The sequence below is a fragment of the Babylonia areolata genome, chromosome 30 (genome assembly GCF_041734735.1).
Source record: "Babylonia areolata isolate BAREFJ2019XMU chromosome 30, ASM4173473v1, whole genome shotgun sequence".
Lineage (NCBI taxonomy): Eukaryota > Metazoa > Mollusca > Gastropoda > Neogastropoda > Buccinidae > Babylonia > Babylonia areolata.
In genome coordinates, this window is record NC_134905.1 from 12,709,714 (window position 1) to 12,727,106 (window position 17,393).

General features: G+C 42.2%; 2 protein-coding genes across 2 annotated transcripts in view; one reads left to right on the forward strand and one right to left on the reverse strand.

The window, feature by feature from the left end:
- Positions 1 to 4,184, forward strand: part of LOC143275610 (uncharacterized) — a 4,799-nt gene extending 615 nt beyond the window's left edge. The window contains exon 2 of the mRNA XM_076579849.1: positions 841 to 4,184. Coding sequence (XP_076435964.1) covers positions 881 to 1,531 — 651 coding nt within the window. The 5' untranslated portion in view covers positions 841 to 880 and the 3' untranslated portion in view covers positions 1,532 to 4,184. The remainder of the gene's footprint in view (positions 1 to 840) is intronic.
- Positions 4,185 to 6,990: 2,806 nt separating this feature from the next.
- The window catches only part of LOC143275567 (uncharacterized), a 29,114-nt gene continuing 18,711 nt past the window's right edge, over positions 6,991 to 17,393 (reverse strand). Inside the window, exons 6-9 of the mRNA XM_076579768.1 lie at positions 16,336 to 16,436; positions 14,057 to 14,220; positions 12,376 to 12,516; positions 6,991 to 7,932 (exon numbers count right to left, since the gene is read on the reverse strand). Of these exons, the coding sequence (XP_076435883.1) occupies positions 7,823 to 7,932; positions 12,376 to 12,516; positions 14,057 to 14,220; positions 16,336 to 16,436 (516 nt within the window). The 3' untranslated portion in view covers positions 6,991 to 7,822. The remainder of the gene's footprint in view (positions 7,933 to 12,375; positions 12,517 to 14,056; positions 14,221 to 16,335; positions 16,437 to 17,393) is intronic.

A 17,393-nucleotide genomic window follows, 5' to 3' on the forward strand; every position in this document is an offset into this window, starting at 1 on the left:
CTGTGTGTGTGTGTGTGTGTGTGTGTGTGTGTGTGTGTGTGTGTGTGTGTGTGTGTGTGTGTGTGTTAATTAATATGTTGAATCATTATTGCCAATATATATGAATGAAATTGTAGTTGTGTATATGAAAATGTTTGCCCTGTTGACTGGTCTGTTATTTCATATCTATTTCCAACCAACATTGACCGCCTACAGCTGTTTACTGTACATATATTGTTGCATTTTGGACACGTGGATACTGGCATATCTGTAGATATGTATGGTTATGCTGTTTTTCTTATAGCAGACACAACGCCAGAATCATGTGGTTTACGCTTCTCATTCACATGAACCCCACCCCTAACTCATTATCTGGTTCATCAAATCGACAGTAATTGCACCCTTTGGCACCTGAGCAAAAGAAAGATATTTCCGATCAAGTCTTCCAACTGTCTCTCGCTCTCTCATTTTCTGCAGGCTTTCAAAACGCCAAGTCCATGTTTTATTCTAGTGACGAAAGCATCCCCAAGTGAATGAATCTGTCCTGTTGGTTGTCCTTTAGTACTTCACCGCCATATTTGTTCGCTACGTTGTGCATATGTATTTAATTCATGCAAAAGATAGGGTGCATGGTCGCGTGCACGTGTGTGTGCGCGCACGTGTACGTGTGTGTGTTTTGAATAGTGGAAGGTTAATATTTTTTATCAGAACTGCTTTGCTATGACTCTGTTGAGTGTGGTTTTGTTGCGTATGTTGTATGCCAAATCTTTACCGTTTTGTTTGTAATCTGCATGTGTCATAGACTTCGCCACACTTCATTTCTGTACTGACATAATAAAGTTATTCTGATTCTGATTGTAGTATCCACCACCACCACCACTACCATCATCACAGGAAAAGGATGCCCCCAAACCAAAGACGTGGCCAGAGAACCAAGGCCAGGGGAATCAGGCTGCAGGAGAAGAAAAAGGCTGAGGAGAACATGAAGGAGAAAACGAAGGCAGATGGTGGCCGAAGAACGCTGGAGGCGGAGGAGAAGGAACAGGAGGAGCAGAAGATTTCACAGGGTCAGGAGAACCTAAAAAAACCGGAGGAGAACCCGGCGGAGGAGGAGAAGGCATGGGAACAACTACCACCACTACCCACCAAGGTAAAAGAGAAGGCATACGAGAAAGTACAGGATAAGGCAGAGGGAAATTCACCACCACAACCGCCACCACCAACAACGCCACTGCCTAGCCAGACGGAGCTGGCCATGTTTTCAGAACAGGTGAGGGCCCACATCTACGCCTTGCGGCATTCCCCTCACTGGCCACAGTTTCTGCACAGCCTCATCACAGACCTGGCGGCCACGCTGCCCATCACGGACCTGCTCAAGCTGAGCATGAAGGCCGACGCCCTGTACGTGGAGAAGAAGGAGAAGAAGAGACTGAAGGACAGGAAGAAGAATGCCAAAGCCTCTGTGAGACTCGGCAGTCACTACAACAGCACTTGGGACGATGATGTCGGCCTTGACGGTGATGGAAGTGATGACGACTTTTTTTTACGGTGATGAAAGTGATGACGACTTTTTTTTTTTTACGGTGATGAAAGTGATGATGATTTTTTTTGACGGCGATGAAAGTACTGATAATTATTTTGACGGTGATAAACATGACGACCACTATTTTCGACGGTGATAAAAGTGATGACGATTTTATTTTATTTTATTTTATTTTTTTTTTACGGTGATAAAAGTGATGACGACTTTTTTGACGGTGATGAAAGTGATGATGATTATTTTAGACGGTGATGAAAGTGATGTGGATTATTTTTGACGGTGATAAAAATGACGACCACTATTTTCGACGGTGATAAAAGTGATGACGATTTTTTTTTGACGGTGATGAAAGTGATGATGATTATTTTTGAGGGTGATGAAAGTGATAATGATTGTTTTTGACGGTGAGAAAGTGATGATGATTATTTTTCAGGGTGATGTAAGTGATGACTATTTTTTTGACGGTGATGAAAGTGATGATGATTATTTTTGACGGTGATGAAAGTGATGATGATTATTTTTGACGGTGATGAAAGTGATGATAATTATTTTTGACGGTGGTGAAAGTGATGATTATTTTTGACGGTGATGAAAGTGATGATGATTATTTTTGACGGTGATGAAAGTGATGATGATTATTTTTGAGGGTGATGAAAGTGATGACGACTTTTTTGACGGTGATGAAAGTGATAATGATTGTTTTTGACGGTGATGAAAGCGATGATGATTATTTTTTACGGTGATGAAAGTGATGACTATTTTTTTTACGGTGATGAAAGTGATGATAATTATTTTTGACGGTGATGAAAGTGGTGATGATTATTTTTGACGATAATTGTTTTTGACGGTGATGAAAGTGATGATGATTATTTTTGACGGTGATAAAAATGATAATGATTGTTTTTTACTGTGATGAAAGCGATGATGATTATTTTTTACGGTGATGAAAGTGATGACTATTTTTTTGACGGTGATGAAAGTGATGATAATTATTTTTGACGGTGATGAAAGTGATGATGATTATTTTTGACGATAATTGTTTTTGACGGTGATGAAAGTGATGATGATTATTTTTGACGGTGATGAAAATGATAATGATTGTTTTTTTACTGTGATGAAAGCGATGATGATTATTTTTTACGGTGATGAAAGTGATGACTATTTTTTTGATGGTGATGAAAGTGATGATAATTATTTTTGACGGTGATGAAAGTGATGATGATTATTTTTGACGATAATTGTTTTTGACGGTGATGAAAGTGATGATGATCATTTTTGAGGGTGATGAAAATGATAATGATTGTTTTTTACTGTGATGAAAGCGATGATGATTATTTTATACGGTGATGAAAGTGATGACGACTTTTTTGACGGCGATGAAAGTGATGATGATTATTTTGACGGTCATAAAAATGACAAAGACTGTTTTCGACGGTGATGAAAGTGATGATGATTATTTTTGACGGTGATGAAAATGATGACTACTTTCTTACGGTGATGAAAGTGATGACGACTTTCTTGACGGTGATGAAAGTGATGATGATTATTTTTGACGATGATGAAAGTGATGATGATTATTTTTGACGGTGATAAAAATGACGACGACTATTTTCGACGGTGATAAAAGTGATGATGAATTTTTTGACGGTGATGAAAGTCTTGATGATTATTTTTGACGATGATGAAAGTGATGACGTGTTTTTTGACGGTGATGAAAGTGGTGATGATTATTTTTGAAGGTGATAAAGTGAAAGTTATAAAATTCCAACGGAGATAAAAAAGATCAAAACTTTTTTTGACGGTGAAAAAGGTGATGATTTTTAACGTTAATAAAAGTTACGGTGATTATTGTTTTTAAGATGATAAAGTGATGATTATCAATTTCAACAGTGAAAAAGATAACGATGACTATTTAGTATTTTGACGGTGAAAAAAATCAAAATAATTAATTTCAACTGTGATGACAGTGACGGTGACAATGACTCTTTTCGACGGTGATATAAGTGAGAATGACTATTTTTGACGGCGATCAAAATGATGATGCCTTTTTTTGACGGTGATAAAAATGATGATGACTATACTTGGCGGCAATGAAAGTGACGATGACTATTTTTGACGGTGATAAAAGATGATAATGATTGTTTTGACAGTGAAAACAGTGATGGTGATTATTTTTGACTGTGATAAAAGTAATAATGACTTATTTCAACGGTGATAAAAGTGACGATGACTATTTTTTTATGGTGATAAAAGTGGTGATGGCTATTTTTGACAGTGATGAAAGTAACGATGAATAGTTTTAACAGTGATGAAAGGGACGATGATTATTTTGACGGTGATGAAAGTGATGATGCCTATTTCTGACGGTGATAAACGCGATGATGGTTAATTTTGAAGGTGATAAAAGTGATAAAGAATAATAATCTTAACAGTCATACTGTCCACGCTGATAGTGATGATGACTATCTTTTCCATTGACAGTGATTTTCCTGTCGAGTTGTGACAGATTTTGGGGATGAAGTGTGTGTGTGTGTGTGTGTGTGTGTGTGTGTGTGTGTGTGTGTGTGTGTGTGAGCATAAATTGCAGCATCGAAGAGTTTTAAGTGCCTTTTATATAACATCTTACCTGTAACCTCGATGGGTTTTATCTAATAACTAAAGCTACCTTGCCTCGCACCCGTGTGTGTGTGTGTGTGTGTGTGTGTGTGTGTGTGTGTGTGTTACCTGTCATACTGCATAGTTGTTTTATGCTGTTGGTTTTATGAAAACGAAACATGATCGTAAAAATGTGTATCTTCTTGCCAAAGCACAGCGTGTGCTATGATGTGTGTGTGTGTGTGTGTGTGTGTGTGTGTGTGTGTGTGAACGTGGTCTGTGCGTCAAAATATGGACCGTGTAAGGTTCTGATACGAGATCGCATTCTCAATTTAAATCCATCATGGAACATTACACATCATACAAAACCACAAGCGGAACAAACGCTGATCTAAATGAATGTGTACGGGGTAAGGGAGGGGGGGATGCGCAGGGAGAGGGAAGGGGGAAGTATGAGACAGGTGCATCGGGCTCCCGTAACTGTCACAAATAATACAGGACGAACATTGAATGAATGAATGACATGGATACTTTCTAGCGCCTATCCTAGGTCGATGACCAAGCTCTAAGCGCTTTACAAACTCAGGGTCATTTACACAACAGGCTGCCCGCCTGGCTAGAGCCGAGTGATGGCTGCCATTGGGCGTTCATCATTCGTTTCCTGTCAATCAATCAGATTTTAGGCACGCACACATACACATTCAGAAAGACATGTAACATTTCACGTGTATGTCAGTTTTTTTTATTCTCCCCGCCATGTAAGCAGCCATACTCCGTTTTCGGGGGTGTGCATGCTGGGTGCCCCAGTTTCCATAACCCATCGAACGCTGACATGGATTTCAGGATATTTAACGTGCGTATTGATCTTCTGCGTGCGTATACACACGAAAGGAATTCAGGCACTTGCAGCTAGGTCTGCACATCTGTTGACCTGGGAGATCTTTTTGTTTGTTTGTTTGTTTTGTTTTGTTTTGTTTTTTGTTTTGAGGGTGAGGGGATGTATAGTTGGTGGTGTTAGGGTCAGTGGTCTTTTTGTTTGTTACAAATACAAAACTCAGGCTGTTGGACATCTCTCATCTGATCATCCCCCTTCCTCCCTTTCCCCTCTTCCGCCGTCATACCCTATTCACTGTTCACTATCAGGTGGAAGGTGGCAGAATGGTTAAGACGCTCATCTGCCAACACAGAGTTTGAATCCCGCTCGCGCCCTTTCCCCCAAGTTTAATGACAGCAAAATGGAACTGAGCGTCAAGTCTTTCGGATGAGAGAACAAGCCGAGGTCCCGTGTGCAACATGCACCTGGGCGTACTTAAAAAGAATACATAGCAACGAGAGTGTTGTCCTCTGGAAAAATTCTGCAGACGAAATCCGCTCTGATAGGTACACAAATAATTATGTGGAGTGATGGCCTAAAGGTAAGCGAGAGAATCTGAGCGCGCTGGTTCGAATCACAGCTCAGCCGCCGATATTTTCTCCCCCTCCACTAGACCTTGAGTGGTGGTCTGGACGCTAGTTATTCGAATGAGACGATAAACGGAGGTCCAGTGTGCAGCATGCACTTAGCGCACGTAAAAGAACCCACGGAAACAAAAGGGTTGTTCCTGGCAAAATTCTGTAGACAAATCCACTTGGATAGGAAAAACAAATAAAACTGCACGCAGGAAAAAAAAAGGTAGCACTGTAGTGCAACGACGCGCTCTCCCTGGGGGAGAGCAGCCCGAATTACATACAGAGAAATCTGTTGTGATAAAAAGAAACACAAATATAAATACAAATATAATGCATGCACTCGAGGCCTAACTCAGCGCGTTGGGTTAATTTGCTTGTCAGGCATCTGCTTAGCAGACGTGCTGTAGCGTATATGGAATTGTCCGAACGCTGTGACGCCTCCTTACGAAACTGAATATGGAAATGTTCACTATTTGAATTCTGTCTCTCATTTCCAGAAGGACTGTTTGGCTTCTTTCATGGGCAGATGAAGTTACTTCTGGAGAAGAAAGAAGAACGACAACCCTGCATCAAGATATGGCCGGAAGTGAATGACACTCTTTTGTAAAAAAACGAAAGTCTGAGTTTGTTTCGTTGGTGTGCTTCAGCCTTTGATACGATACAATCGCATCTCATTGCGGAGAGAAAAAAAAAACTTTAAAAAAAGAACGTAGATGATGATTATCCCCATTCTCTCGTGAATAACTAGTTCAACAAATTAATGCGTAAACGTTACCGTTCGACTTATCATTTTCACTTTCGGTTTGTGACATATAAACATTTATTGACGGTGTAGAAATGCTACATGAGCACAATTTGGTCACCAAAGTCGATTAAAATGACATGGGACATTCCCGTGACGACTTAATGCACAAAGAGGAGCGAATCAAATGTCGGCTACAAAAACGGCAGTGCACGTGCTATACTCCCGTGACGACTTAATGCACAAACAGGAGCGAATCAAATTCGGTGAATACAACGGCTGTGCACAACTCCTGGTGACACGCTGTTGGCATACTCTTCAGGAGTTTCCTCTGTTTTGACGGAAATATGTTCATGTAAAAAAAATGTGGTGTATGGACATATTGTAGAATCAATCAAAAACGTTCTCTGTATATAGTTCATTAGAGCCGGTTTCAGTAAATCTGATATGAAAAGAAAATTTGAATTACGCACGCACGCGAGCACAAGACACGTACACACACACAAAACACATACAACACACACAATCTCTCTCACACACACGCACACATACATGCGCACGCGCACACACACAACACACACATACACACACACTCTCTCTCTCAGACACACACACAGACACACCCACCCACCCACACACACACACACACACAGAGAAATCCACGTATGTTGGTTTTACTCCCGATGTAGGCTCACAGAACTGTAATGGGAGCAATTCACTGTGATCATCACGTGATTACAAGACAACGACGAGACTGGACTCATCTTTTTTTTTCTCCACTACCACAAACGACATTTCTCCACTACCACAAACGACAATCAAATACACATATAATATATTGGATAGCTATTCTTTCGCCGTAAACTTGATCATTCGGTGTTCGCATATCCACCCCTAAAATGGTTAAAACCAGTCAACAGACTGATTCACAACGAAAATCAGCATTATCTAGCACCCATAGCACAACAGATCCATGTGGCATCACTGGTTGTATCTGACAGCCAAACATCTAACTGAGCACTTGGAACGAAATGGAGTCAGTGGAATGAATCGTTGTAACACTGATTGTATCAATATCCAACTCCCGGTGAAAAAAAGGACAAACACCCCCAAAAGAGACGAACAAACAACACCCCTACACCAAAAACAACAACAAAAAACAAAACGAAAAACAAGCAAAAAACAACAACAATAACACACACACACACACACACACAAATACACACACAACAAAAACAGCACACACACACACACACACACACACACACACACACACACACACACAACCAACAAAAACGAAAAACAACAACAAAAAACCAACAACCCCAAAACAACAACAATACACAAACAAAAAAAGAACAGAAGCGAGCACGATTAGAGATCACAAAAGGCAGTTGACATGAAGTCACACTGAAGTCTCATCCATTTGAGACAACAGTTTGATGTGATGTTGACATGAAGTCACACTGGAGTCTCATCCATTTGAGACAACAGCTTGATGTGATGTTGACATGAAGTCACACTGGAGTCTCATCCATTTGGGACAACAGCTTGATGTGATGTTGCTGCTCCTCCCTGTCCTCCAGAACTGGGGTCATCCGTTCATCATACAAGGAAAAAATTCCTCCTGGAAATGAAAGATGTTATTTGTAAACAACAAATATCAGATGAATGTATCGTTGAATGCTGTGTTTGAATATTCCAATATTCCTTGTGACCCCTGTACACTTGGTAATAAAGACATATTCTATTCTGTTCTATTCTAAAGATGCACCTGCAGTGAAAAAGAAATACATTTCGCACGTGCGTAATTGTTCGAAGTGTGTGTGTGTGTGTGTGTGTGTGTGTGTGTGTGTGTGTGTGTATGCGCGCGCGCGCGCGCGTCCTTGGTTCTAGAGTATCCAAAGGTATTGCAGTGCTGCATGTACTGTTCACATGCTTGTAACGGAATGGTTTGTTTTTTTTACGTAAATACGTGGGCCTGTGCTGTTTTCACCTGGCACTCCATTCGAACCATAAAGCAACACAAACACGAATCTAGATTTTTTTGAAGAACGAAAACTCCCATTTCCTGTTACTTTTTAACTGGGCTATTTACACTTAATAATATTAATAGATACATAATCAAAGTAAAGATTGTAAGAAAATAAATGTTCGTTAGTTTCCGAACTCACTCAAAAATAAACAAAAAGAAACTTCACACACTACGACTACGGCTGCCCACGTGTTAGGCGCCGACACACCACAGACTGACACCATGGTACACAGGGCACCACACTGATGGCTGGTCCGTCCTTCCTGGTGGCCTTGGCATGGCCGCTCTCCCTCAGCTGGTAGTCTCTCCCCTAGGACGGCAGTGGACCAGCGTCTCCCTTATCTCAGTCTGCCTGTCAGACGATGCTGTTCCCAACGGGAATGTTTCTGGCACTACCGAATTCACCAAGGGCAAGCCAGTTGGCACTCCCGAATTCACCAAGGGCACGCCAGTTGGCACTCCCGAATTCACCAAGGGCAAGCCAGTTGGCACTCCCGAATTCACCAAGGGCAAGCCAGTTGGCACTCTCGAATTCACCAAGGGCAAGCCAGTTGGCACTCTCGAATTCACCAAGGGCAAGCCAGTTGGCACTCTCGAATTCGAATTCACCAAGGGCAAGCCAGTTGGCACTCTCGAATTCGAATTCACCAAGGGCAAGCCAGTTGGCACTCTCGAATTCACCAAGGGCAAGCCAGTTGGCACTCTCGAATTCACCAATGGCAAGCCAGTTGGCACTCTCGAATTCGAATTCACCAAGGGCAAGCCAGTTGGCACTCTCGAATTCACCACGGGCAAGCCAGCTGGCACTCCCGAATTCACCAAGGGCAAGCCGGCCGTTCAGAAATTGGAGATAGTCCCAAGCGAGCGTGACGTTGTTCATGGATGACGTCAAATTCATGTGTTTCACAATACATCAAACTACAAAACAACGGCTGGGAGCCTTTTGTTCCTGCGTGAAATTTGTCCGCAATTTCCAATAGACAAAACCAAAATTAACATGCACAAAAAGATACCATATTAAAAATTGTCACCGACAACACATGTACAAAGCGATTTGTTACGATGCTACCACGCCTCTTTTGAAGGGAAACTATACACATCAGTCAGCTCACTTCCTCAAGGAGTTGTCACTGCGTTCGGACAAACCCATATACTATATACCACATGTGCTAAGCAGATGCCTGACCAGCAGTGTAATCCAACGCGCGTAGTCAGGCCTTGTGGGGAACAGATTAAGTAAAATAGATACTTAAACAGACAGAGGGACACGACATTAAATTAATGAACAAGAAATCACCATGAACACATCAATCATGCCATCACTAGGCGAGACACCAGTCATCTCATTCTGAAGAACAGTTAACGTTTAATTCTAAGAAAACGGACGGTAATCAATATATCAATTGAACCCTTTTAGGTTGAAACGAGCACACAAACACACACAAACACACATACGCGCGCATGCACGCTTACACATACATACGTTACAACACACACACACACACACACACACACACAGCACACGCACGAAACACGCACACGCACAAACACTCCACAACACACACACACACACACACACACACACACACACCACGACACACACATACACACACACACACACACACCACGACACACACATACACACACACACACACACAACATGCGTACGTTTTATCAACTCAAAAATTAAAAAAATGAACACCAATCCCCAAACCGAGAACAACACCTGTGTGCAGATAGAGGATACTACCTGTGTGCAGATAGAGGATACTACCTGTGTGTAGACAGAGGATACGACCTGTGTCTAGATGTGTAGATAGAGGATATTACCGGTGTGTAGATAGAGGATACTACCTGTGTGCTGATAGAGGATACTACATGTGTGTAAATGTGTAGATAGAGGATATTACCGGTGTGTAGATAGAGGATACTACCTGTGTGCTGATAGAGGATACTACATGTGTGTAAATGTGTAGATAGAGGATATTACCTGTGTGTAGATGTGTAGACAGAGGATACTGCCTGTGTGTAGATAGAGGATATTGAATGTGTGTAGATAGAGGATACTGCCTGTGTGTAGATAGAGGATACTACACGTGTGTAGATGTGTAGAAAGAGGATACTACCTGTGTGTAGATGTGTAGACAGAGGATACTACCTGCGCGTAGATAGAGGATACTACCTGTGTGTTGATAGAGGATACTACATGTGTGTAGATAGAGAATACTACCTGTGTGTAGATGTGTTGACAGAGGATACTACCTGTGTGTCGATAGAGGATACTACCTGTGTGTAGATGTGTAGATAGAGGATACTACCTGTGTGTAGATAGAGGTTACTGCCTGTGTGTAGATAGAGGATACTACCCGTGTGTAGATGTGTAGACAGAGGATACTGCCTGTGTGTAGATAGAGGATACTGAATGTGTGTAGACAGAGGATACTGCCTGTGTGTAGATAGAGGATACTACCTATGTGTAGATGTGTAGACAGAGGATACTACCTGTGTGTAGATGTGTAGACAGAGGATACTACCTGCGCGTAGATAGAGGATACTACCTGTGTGTTGATAGAGGATACTACATGTGTGTAGATAGAGAATACTACCTGTGTGTAGATGTGTTGACAGAGGATACTACCTGTGTGTCGATAGAGGATACTACCTGTGTGTAGATGTGTAGATAGAGGATACTACCTGTGTGTAGATAGAGGTTACTGCCTGTGTGTAGATAGAGGATACTACCCGTGTGTAGATGTGTAGACAGAGGATACTGCCTGTGTGTAGATAGAGGATACTGAATGTGTGTAGACAGAGGATACTGCCTGTGTGTAGATAGAGGATACTACCTATGTGTAGATGTGTAGACAGAGGATACTGCCTGTCTGTAGATGTGTAGACAGAGGATACTGCCTGTGTGTAGATAGAGGATACTGAATGTGTGTAGACAGAGGATACTGCCTGTGTGTAGATAGAGGATACTACCTGTGTGTAGATAGAGGATACTACCTGTGTGTTGATAGAGGATACTACCTGTGTGTTGATAGAGGATACTGAATGTGTGTAGATAGAGGATACTGCCTTTGTGTTGATAGAGACTACTACCTGTGTGTAGATAGAGGATACTGCCTGTGTGTAGATAAGGATACTGCCTGTGTGTAGATGTGTAGATAGAGGATACTACCTGTGTGTTGATAGAGGATACTGCCTGTGTGTAGATAGAAGATACTACCTGTGTGTAGATGTGTAGACAGAGAATACTACCTGTGTGTTGATAGAGCATACTACCTGTGTGTAGATGTGTAGATAGAGAATAATACCTGTGTGTTGATAGAGAATACTACCTGTGTGTAGATGTGTAGATATAGGATACTACCTGTGTGTAGATAGAGGATACTACACGTGTGTAGATGTGCAGATAGAGGATACTACCTGTGTGTTGATAGAGCATACTACCTGTGACTAGATGTGTAGATAGAGAATACTACTCGTGTGTAAATAGAAGATACTACCTGTGTGTAGATACTACCTGTGTGTAGATGAGTAGATTGAGGATACTACCTGTGTGTCGATAGAGGATACTACCTGTGTGTAGATGTGTAGATAAAGGATACTACCTGTGTGTAGATAGAGGTTACTGCCTGTGTGTAGATAGAGGATACTACCTGTGTGTAGATGTGTAGACAGGGGATACTACCTGTGTGTAGATAGAGGATACTGCCTGTGTGTAGATAGAGGATACCACCTGTGTGTAGATAGACGATACTGCCTATGTGTAGATAGAGGATACTGCCTGTGTGCAGACAGATGATACTGCCTGTGTATAGATGTATAGATAGAGGATACTACATGCGTGTAGATAGAGGATACTACCTGTGTATAGATGTGTAGAGGATACTACCTGTGTGTAGATGTGTAGATATAGGATACTACCTGTGTGTAGATGATAGAGGATACTACCTGTGTGTAGACAGAGGATACTACCTGTGTGTAGATGATAGAGGATACTACCTGTGTGTAGATGATAGAGGATACTACCTGTGTGTAGATAGAGGATACGACGGCCCTGAAAAGCGGACGGGTTGTTTCGCAGCTCACTGACCAGACCCAGAACAGCCTTGGCAGAGTACACGATGTCCAACATCACAGACGTCTGGGCTGCCACATGCTGGATGAATTCTGAAAACACGTATTTCACGTGCAGTCACAGGATGGGGGTGGCAGAATGGTTAAGACTCTCAATATCGGCTCTTCCCTGGTAGGCAGGCAGTTTGTTGTGCAAATGACTTCGTGTTTGTAAAGCACTTAGAGTTTGGTCACCTACCGAGGATAGGCGCTATTCAAGCATCTATATTTTCATATCTGCCACTACAGTGCCCATGAGGGTCTGGGTTCCAATCCCGGTCTCGCTCTTTCTCCTATGTTTGACTGGAAAATCAGACTGTCTAGTCATTCGGGTGAGACGACAGACCGATGTCCCGGGTGCAGCACGCACTTGGCGCACTGAAAAAGAACCCATGGCAACAAATGGGTTGTCCTCTGGCAAAATTCTGGAGAAGAAAATCCACTCTGTTAGGTACATAAATACCTTTGAAGTGAATGGACAATAAGACAACTAGAAGAAGAAGAAGAAGAAGCAGTTTTAGAAGCTTAGCCCTTTCTTGGAGGACAGACCAGAAGAAGAGGAAGATGGACGATGAAGAAGAAGACGAAGACGAAGAAAAAGAAGACCTATGACAATGACAATGACAAATGTTTTATTGAGGGTAAAATGGATAGGCTGGAAGCTTCTTTACACCATGCCCTCACACACGCATACACACATTGTAATAAATGAAATAAGTATGAATAATAAATGACATAGAACAAACCAAATAGATAATAATAGTCACATAAATGGATGAATCAAAGACTACAATTACGGAAACATGAAAATCATACAAAACATTGCCACATGAAAATCTTCAAACACACACACGTGTGCGCACACACAGGCATCATACACATAATCTCAAACACACAAGTACACAGAGATACACACGCATACTTACACTCGCCGATTTTCCTTGCTTACATACTGTTGGAGAACAATTTATCAAAGTACGTTGGCTTACTAGGATCTCATCATATGCTTTGATTTTGCTGGTACTGATTAAGTTTGTTGCATCAGATATTTTTGATACGCTTTTTTGAAAGATGCTATAGTAGATCTATTTCTAAGATACTCGGGGATTTCATTCCACAGTTTACCACCAGAATAAGTGAGAGAGGACATGAAAAGGTTAGTTCTGGGACGAGGGGTAAAAATGGTACTCTTGCTACGAATGATTCTTTCCGGGAATTTCCTATAAAGATAGGGCGGTGCAAAGTTCTTCATAATTTTGAACATAAAAACACCCTTGTTAAAGCGACATTTACGATGAAAGGGGAGAATATTTAGTTCAACATAGTCATTTGCTTGAATAGAAGATTTAAGGAGAATGAGCTTAAGGGAACGTCTGTATATACTTTCAAGAGGTTTTAAGCAATTTTTACTAGCCCCGTCCCAGCATGTTGATGCATAGTCAATATCAGGTTGGATGTATGCATGAAAAAAAAAACCTAAGAAGAATAAGAATTCTTGGAAGCTTATACCCAGCTCTTTCTTGGTGGTCAGACCAGAAGAGGAGGAGGAGGAGGAAAAGAAGAAGAAGAAGAAGAAGTAGTCTTGGAAGCTTACCCAACTCTTGTTTGGTGGACAGCCCATAGCCCCTGCCGATGAAGCCACCGACGACACGCAGCAGGTCCCGAGACTTGAGATGCCCCAGTCCCACCTCCTTCAGGCTTTTGTCGCAGTGCTCATAGAAAAAGTCCACACTGTGCGCAGCGGCCACGCCATGTAACCTGCAGATTGTTCAGAGAACACTGCAGACCTGTGGTTTCAGAGAACACTGCAGACCTGTGGTTTCAGAGAACACTGCAGACCTGTGGTTTCAGCCATGCAACCTGCAGATTGTTCTGAGAACACTGCAGACCTGTGGTTTCAGAGAACACTGCAGACCTGTGGTTTGAGCCATGCAACCTGCAGATTGTTCAGAGAACACTGCAGACCTGTGGTTTCAGCCATGCAACCTGCAGATTGTTCTGAGAACACTGCAGACCTGTAGTTTCACCCAACCTCTCCACCCCCCATCCCGCCAAAAACGGAGTATGGATGCCTACATAGCGGGTTAAATAAACAAAACGGTCATACATGTGTCTGAGTGTGTATGTGTGCGTGTCTGAAATCTGACTGAATGACACATGAAACAAATGGCAGCCGTCAGTCTGCTCTACCTAGGAGGCAGCCTGCTTTGCAAATGACTGAGTTTGTAAAGCGCTTTGAGCTTGGTCTCCGACTGAGGATAGGCGCTATATAAGTATCCAAATAATTCATTCATAATCTGCAGATTGTCAGAGAACACTGTAGGCCTACACTTTCTACCATGTAATCTGCAGAATGTCAGAGAACAGTGCAGGCCTATAGATACAGCCATGTAATCTTCAGTTTTTCAGAGATGTCTGCAGGCCAGTGGTTTCAGCCATGTAATCTGCAGATTGTTCAGAGAACACCGCAGGCTTACACTTTCAACCATATGAACTACACGGTGGCCTAGTTTTCCGTCGTTCAAGCTGTGTTGAAAGACATCCGTTGAAATGACTGGGGTTACCGCAAGCATGCAGGAATACGGTGCACAGGATAGAAGCGCCTACGTACATGGAGGAATGACTACACACACACACACACACACACGCACTCACACAGACATGCTCACATACACACGCACACATACACACACGCTCGCACACACATACAAACACACACTCACACACGCTAACATACTCACACATGCACGCACACACACAAACACATACACGCTCATATACACACACGCATACACGCACGCCGGCACGCACACACACCGCAGAGGGAAACAGAATCAGGTATGATTATGCTAAATTTCAAGTTATGGTGGTCAAAGTTTTTGTTTATTCTATTTCTTTTTTATAGTATGAATTTAATCATCTGTTCAGCATCTTAGCAGATATGACTTGAAGTTGTGTACCTTGAAAATGGAGACTTATTTTTACTTTATTCTTGTTTAATCCCTAACGTTAAACCTTTCTTTATTATTGTTTAATTCTGAAACCTCCTAGCCTCATTGTTCTTTCATTCAGAGAAAAATGTATTGAGGCAACCATGTGTTTGTAATGTATTGTCTGTATATTCCTTGTCACATATTCAGGACTAAAAAGCTGTGCAATTCTTGAATAAAAGTTAATATAATGTTAATGTAATTTCTTCTGTCATTGCTGCTGTATAGGAAGTGTCTGGGTTAACTCCAATGTACCATCTATTTACCCGTGTACTAGCTAAATCGATAGCACAAGCAACATTTACTTGAAGTTGTGTACCTTGTAAATGGGGAGAGTTACTTCTCTACTCTCCTGCCCTCATTGTTCTTTTATTTCCAATCGTCTATTCATTTCAGCTGCGGGATGGCTTTTGTTGTCAGATGGGAGTAATGCACGTGAAATAATGTTTCATCCACTTCTTTTTGTTGAATCAGTTACAATTTCTGGGAATCCTACACAATATGCAGCCAACAAATATGTCAGTTTCACCCGAGGCCAAGGAGGACACTGTAAGACTTTGGATGAAGTTCTGAACTCTGCCTCAAGACTCCACAGGTCAGGTCAGTGGTAATGGTCAGTCCTGACCCCTACCTGAGAGTCCACCTGTCAGGTCAATGGTAATGGTCAGTCCTGACCCCTACCTGAGAGTCCACCTGTCAGGTCAATGGTAATGGTCAGTCCTGACTCCTACCTGAGATGTCCACCTGTCAGGTCAATGGTAATGGTCAGTACTGACCCCTACCTGAGAGTCCACCTGTCAGGTCAATGGTAATGGTCAGTTCTGGCCCCTACCTGAGATGACCACCTGTCAGATCAATGGTAATGGTCAGTCCTGACCCCTACCTGAGATGTCCACCAGTCAGGTGATTGGCGATGGCTAGCTCGGCCGATGTCCCTCCGCTCCCACAGGGAAACACCAAGTCATCAAACTGCTCCAGTACCCCCTGTCACACACACACACACGCACATACACAGATGCGCGCGCACGCGCGTGCTCACACACTGAGGATTTTTTCCAGTTATATGCTGCCCACATAATAGAATAAAGACCACAGCACCTGTTACCGTGGTTAGTACATCACTTTCTGGTCAAAGCACACAGGAGGGGAATTTGAGGCAGCTGGTTTTCCAAGTGATGATGGAACCACAAAGAAATGCAGTGTGGCTTTTTCTTTTATCTGTGTGAACTAACAGCATCAAACATTATTAATGTCCTTGTTCAAGACACTTGAAAATATTGTATTGCTAATTTCTGAATCAGATGTGACCAAGTGCTTAGCTTCATCCTGCTTCAGACAGCGCTCTTAGGCTTCAGATGATTCACACACAAGCTACAGCAGACGACAGTTTTCGCAACTAACCCGCTGTCCCTAAACGGCTGGCACAGATTGTGTGACGTCACTCCGCTTACATCATTTTGTCCTCTTCGCCAGACAACCTACTCACGGCTCGACCAGTGTCGCGTCACGGTACACTATTGGCTGAGCTGGAATCTGTGTTTCTGTTCCATGGTATTATATCTTTTGTCGGATCAGTAAACTACAAGTATTATACACTGGCAGAATCGTCGCGATTCCATCTTTAAGTCTATTCCATTTGGGTTTGCCTACGTTAAAATGATTTAACGCAGTTTGTAATTCTCAGCAATGAGCTCGTTAAAACTGACCCTATTCAGGTGACTTAAATTAAGATTATAAATTCATAGTAAATAATCAACACTTCATTTTAAACTCATTATAAAGTAGATGTTGAGCTCTTCCTTTTGCAACTTATCCGACGTAAATCGGTTCAGGAATCATTTAGAAATCTATCACTGAACACCTTGTCAGAAACACAATTGTTGTCAGATTTGGCCAGATAAGGGTCACTCTGTTTGCAGCACACGTGACTGTCTTTGCAGT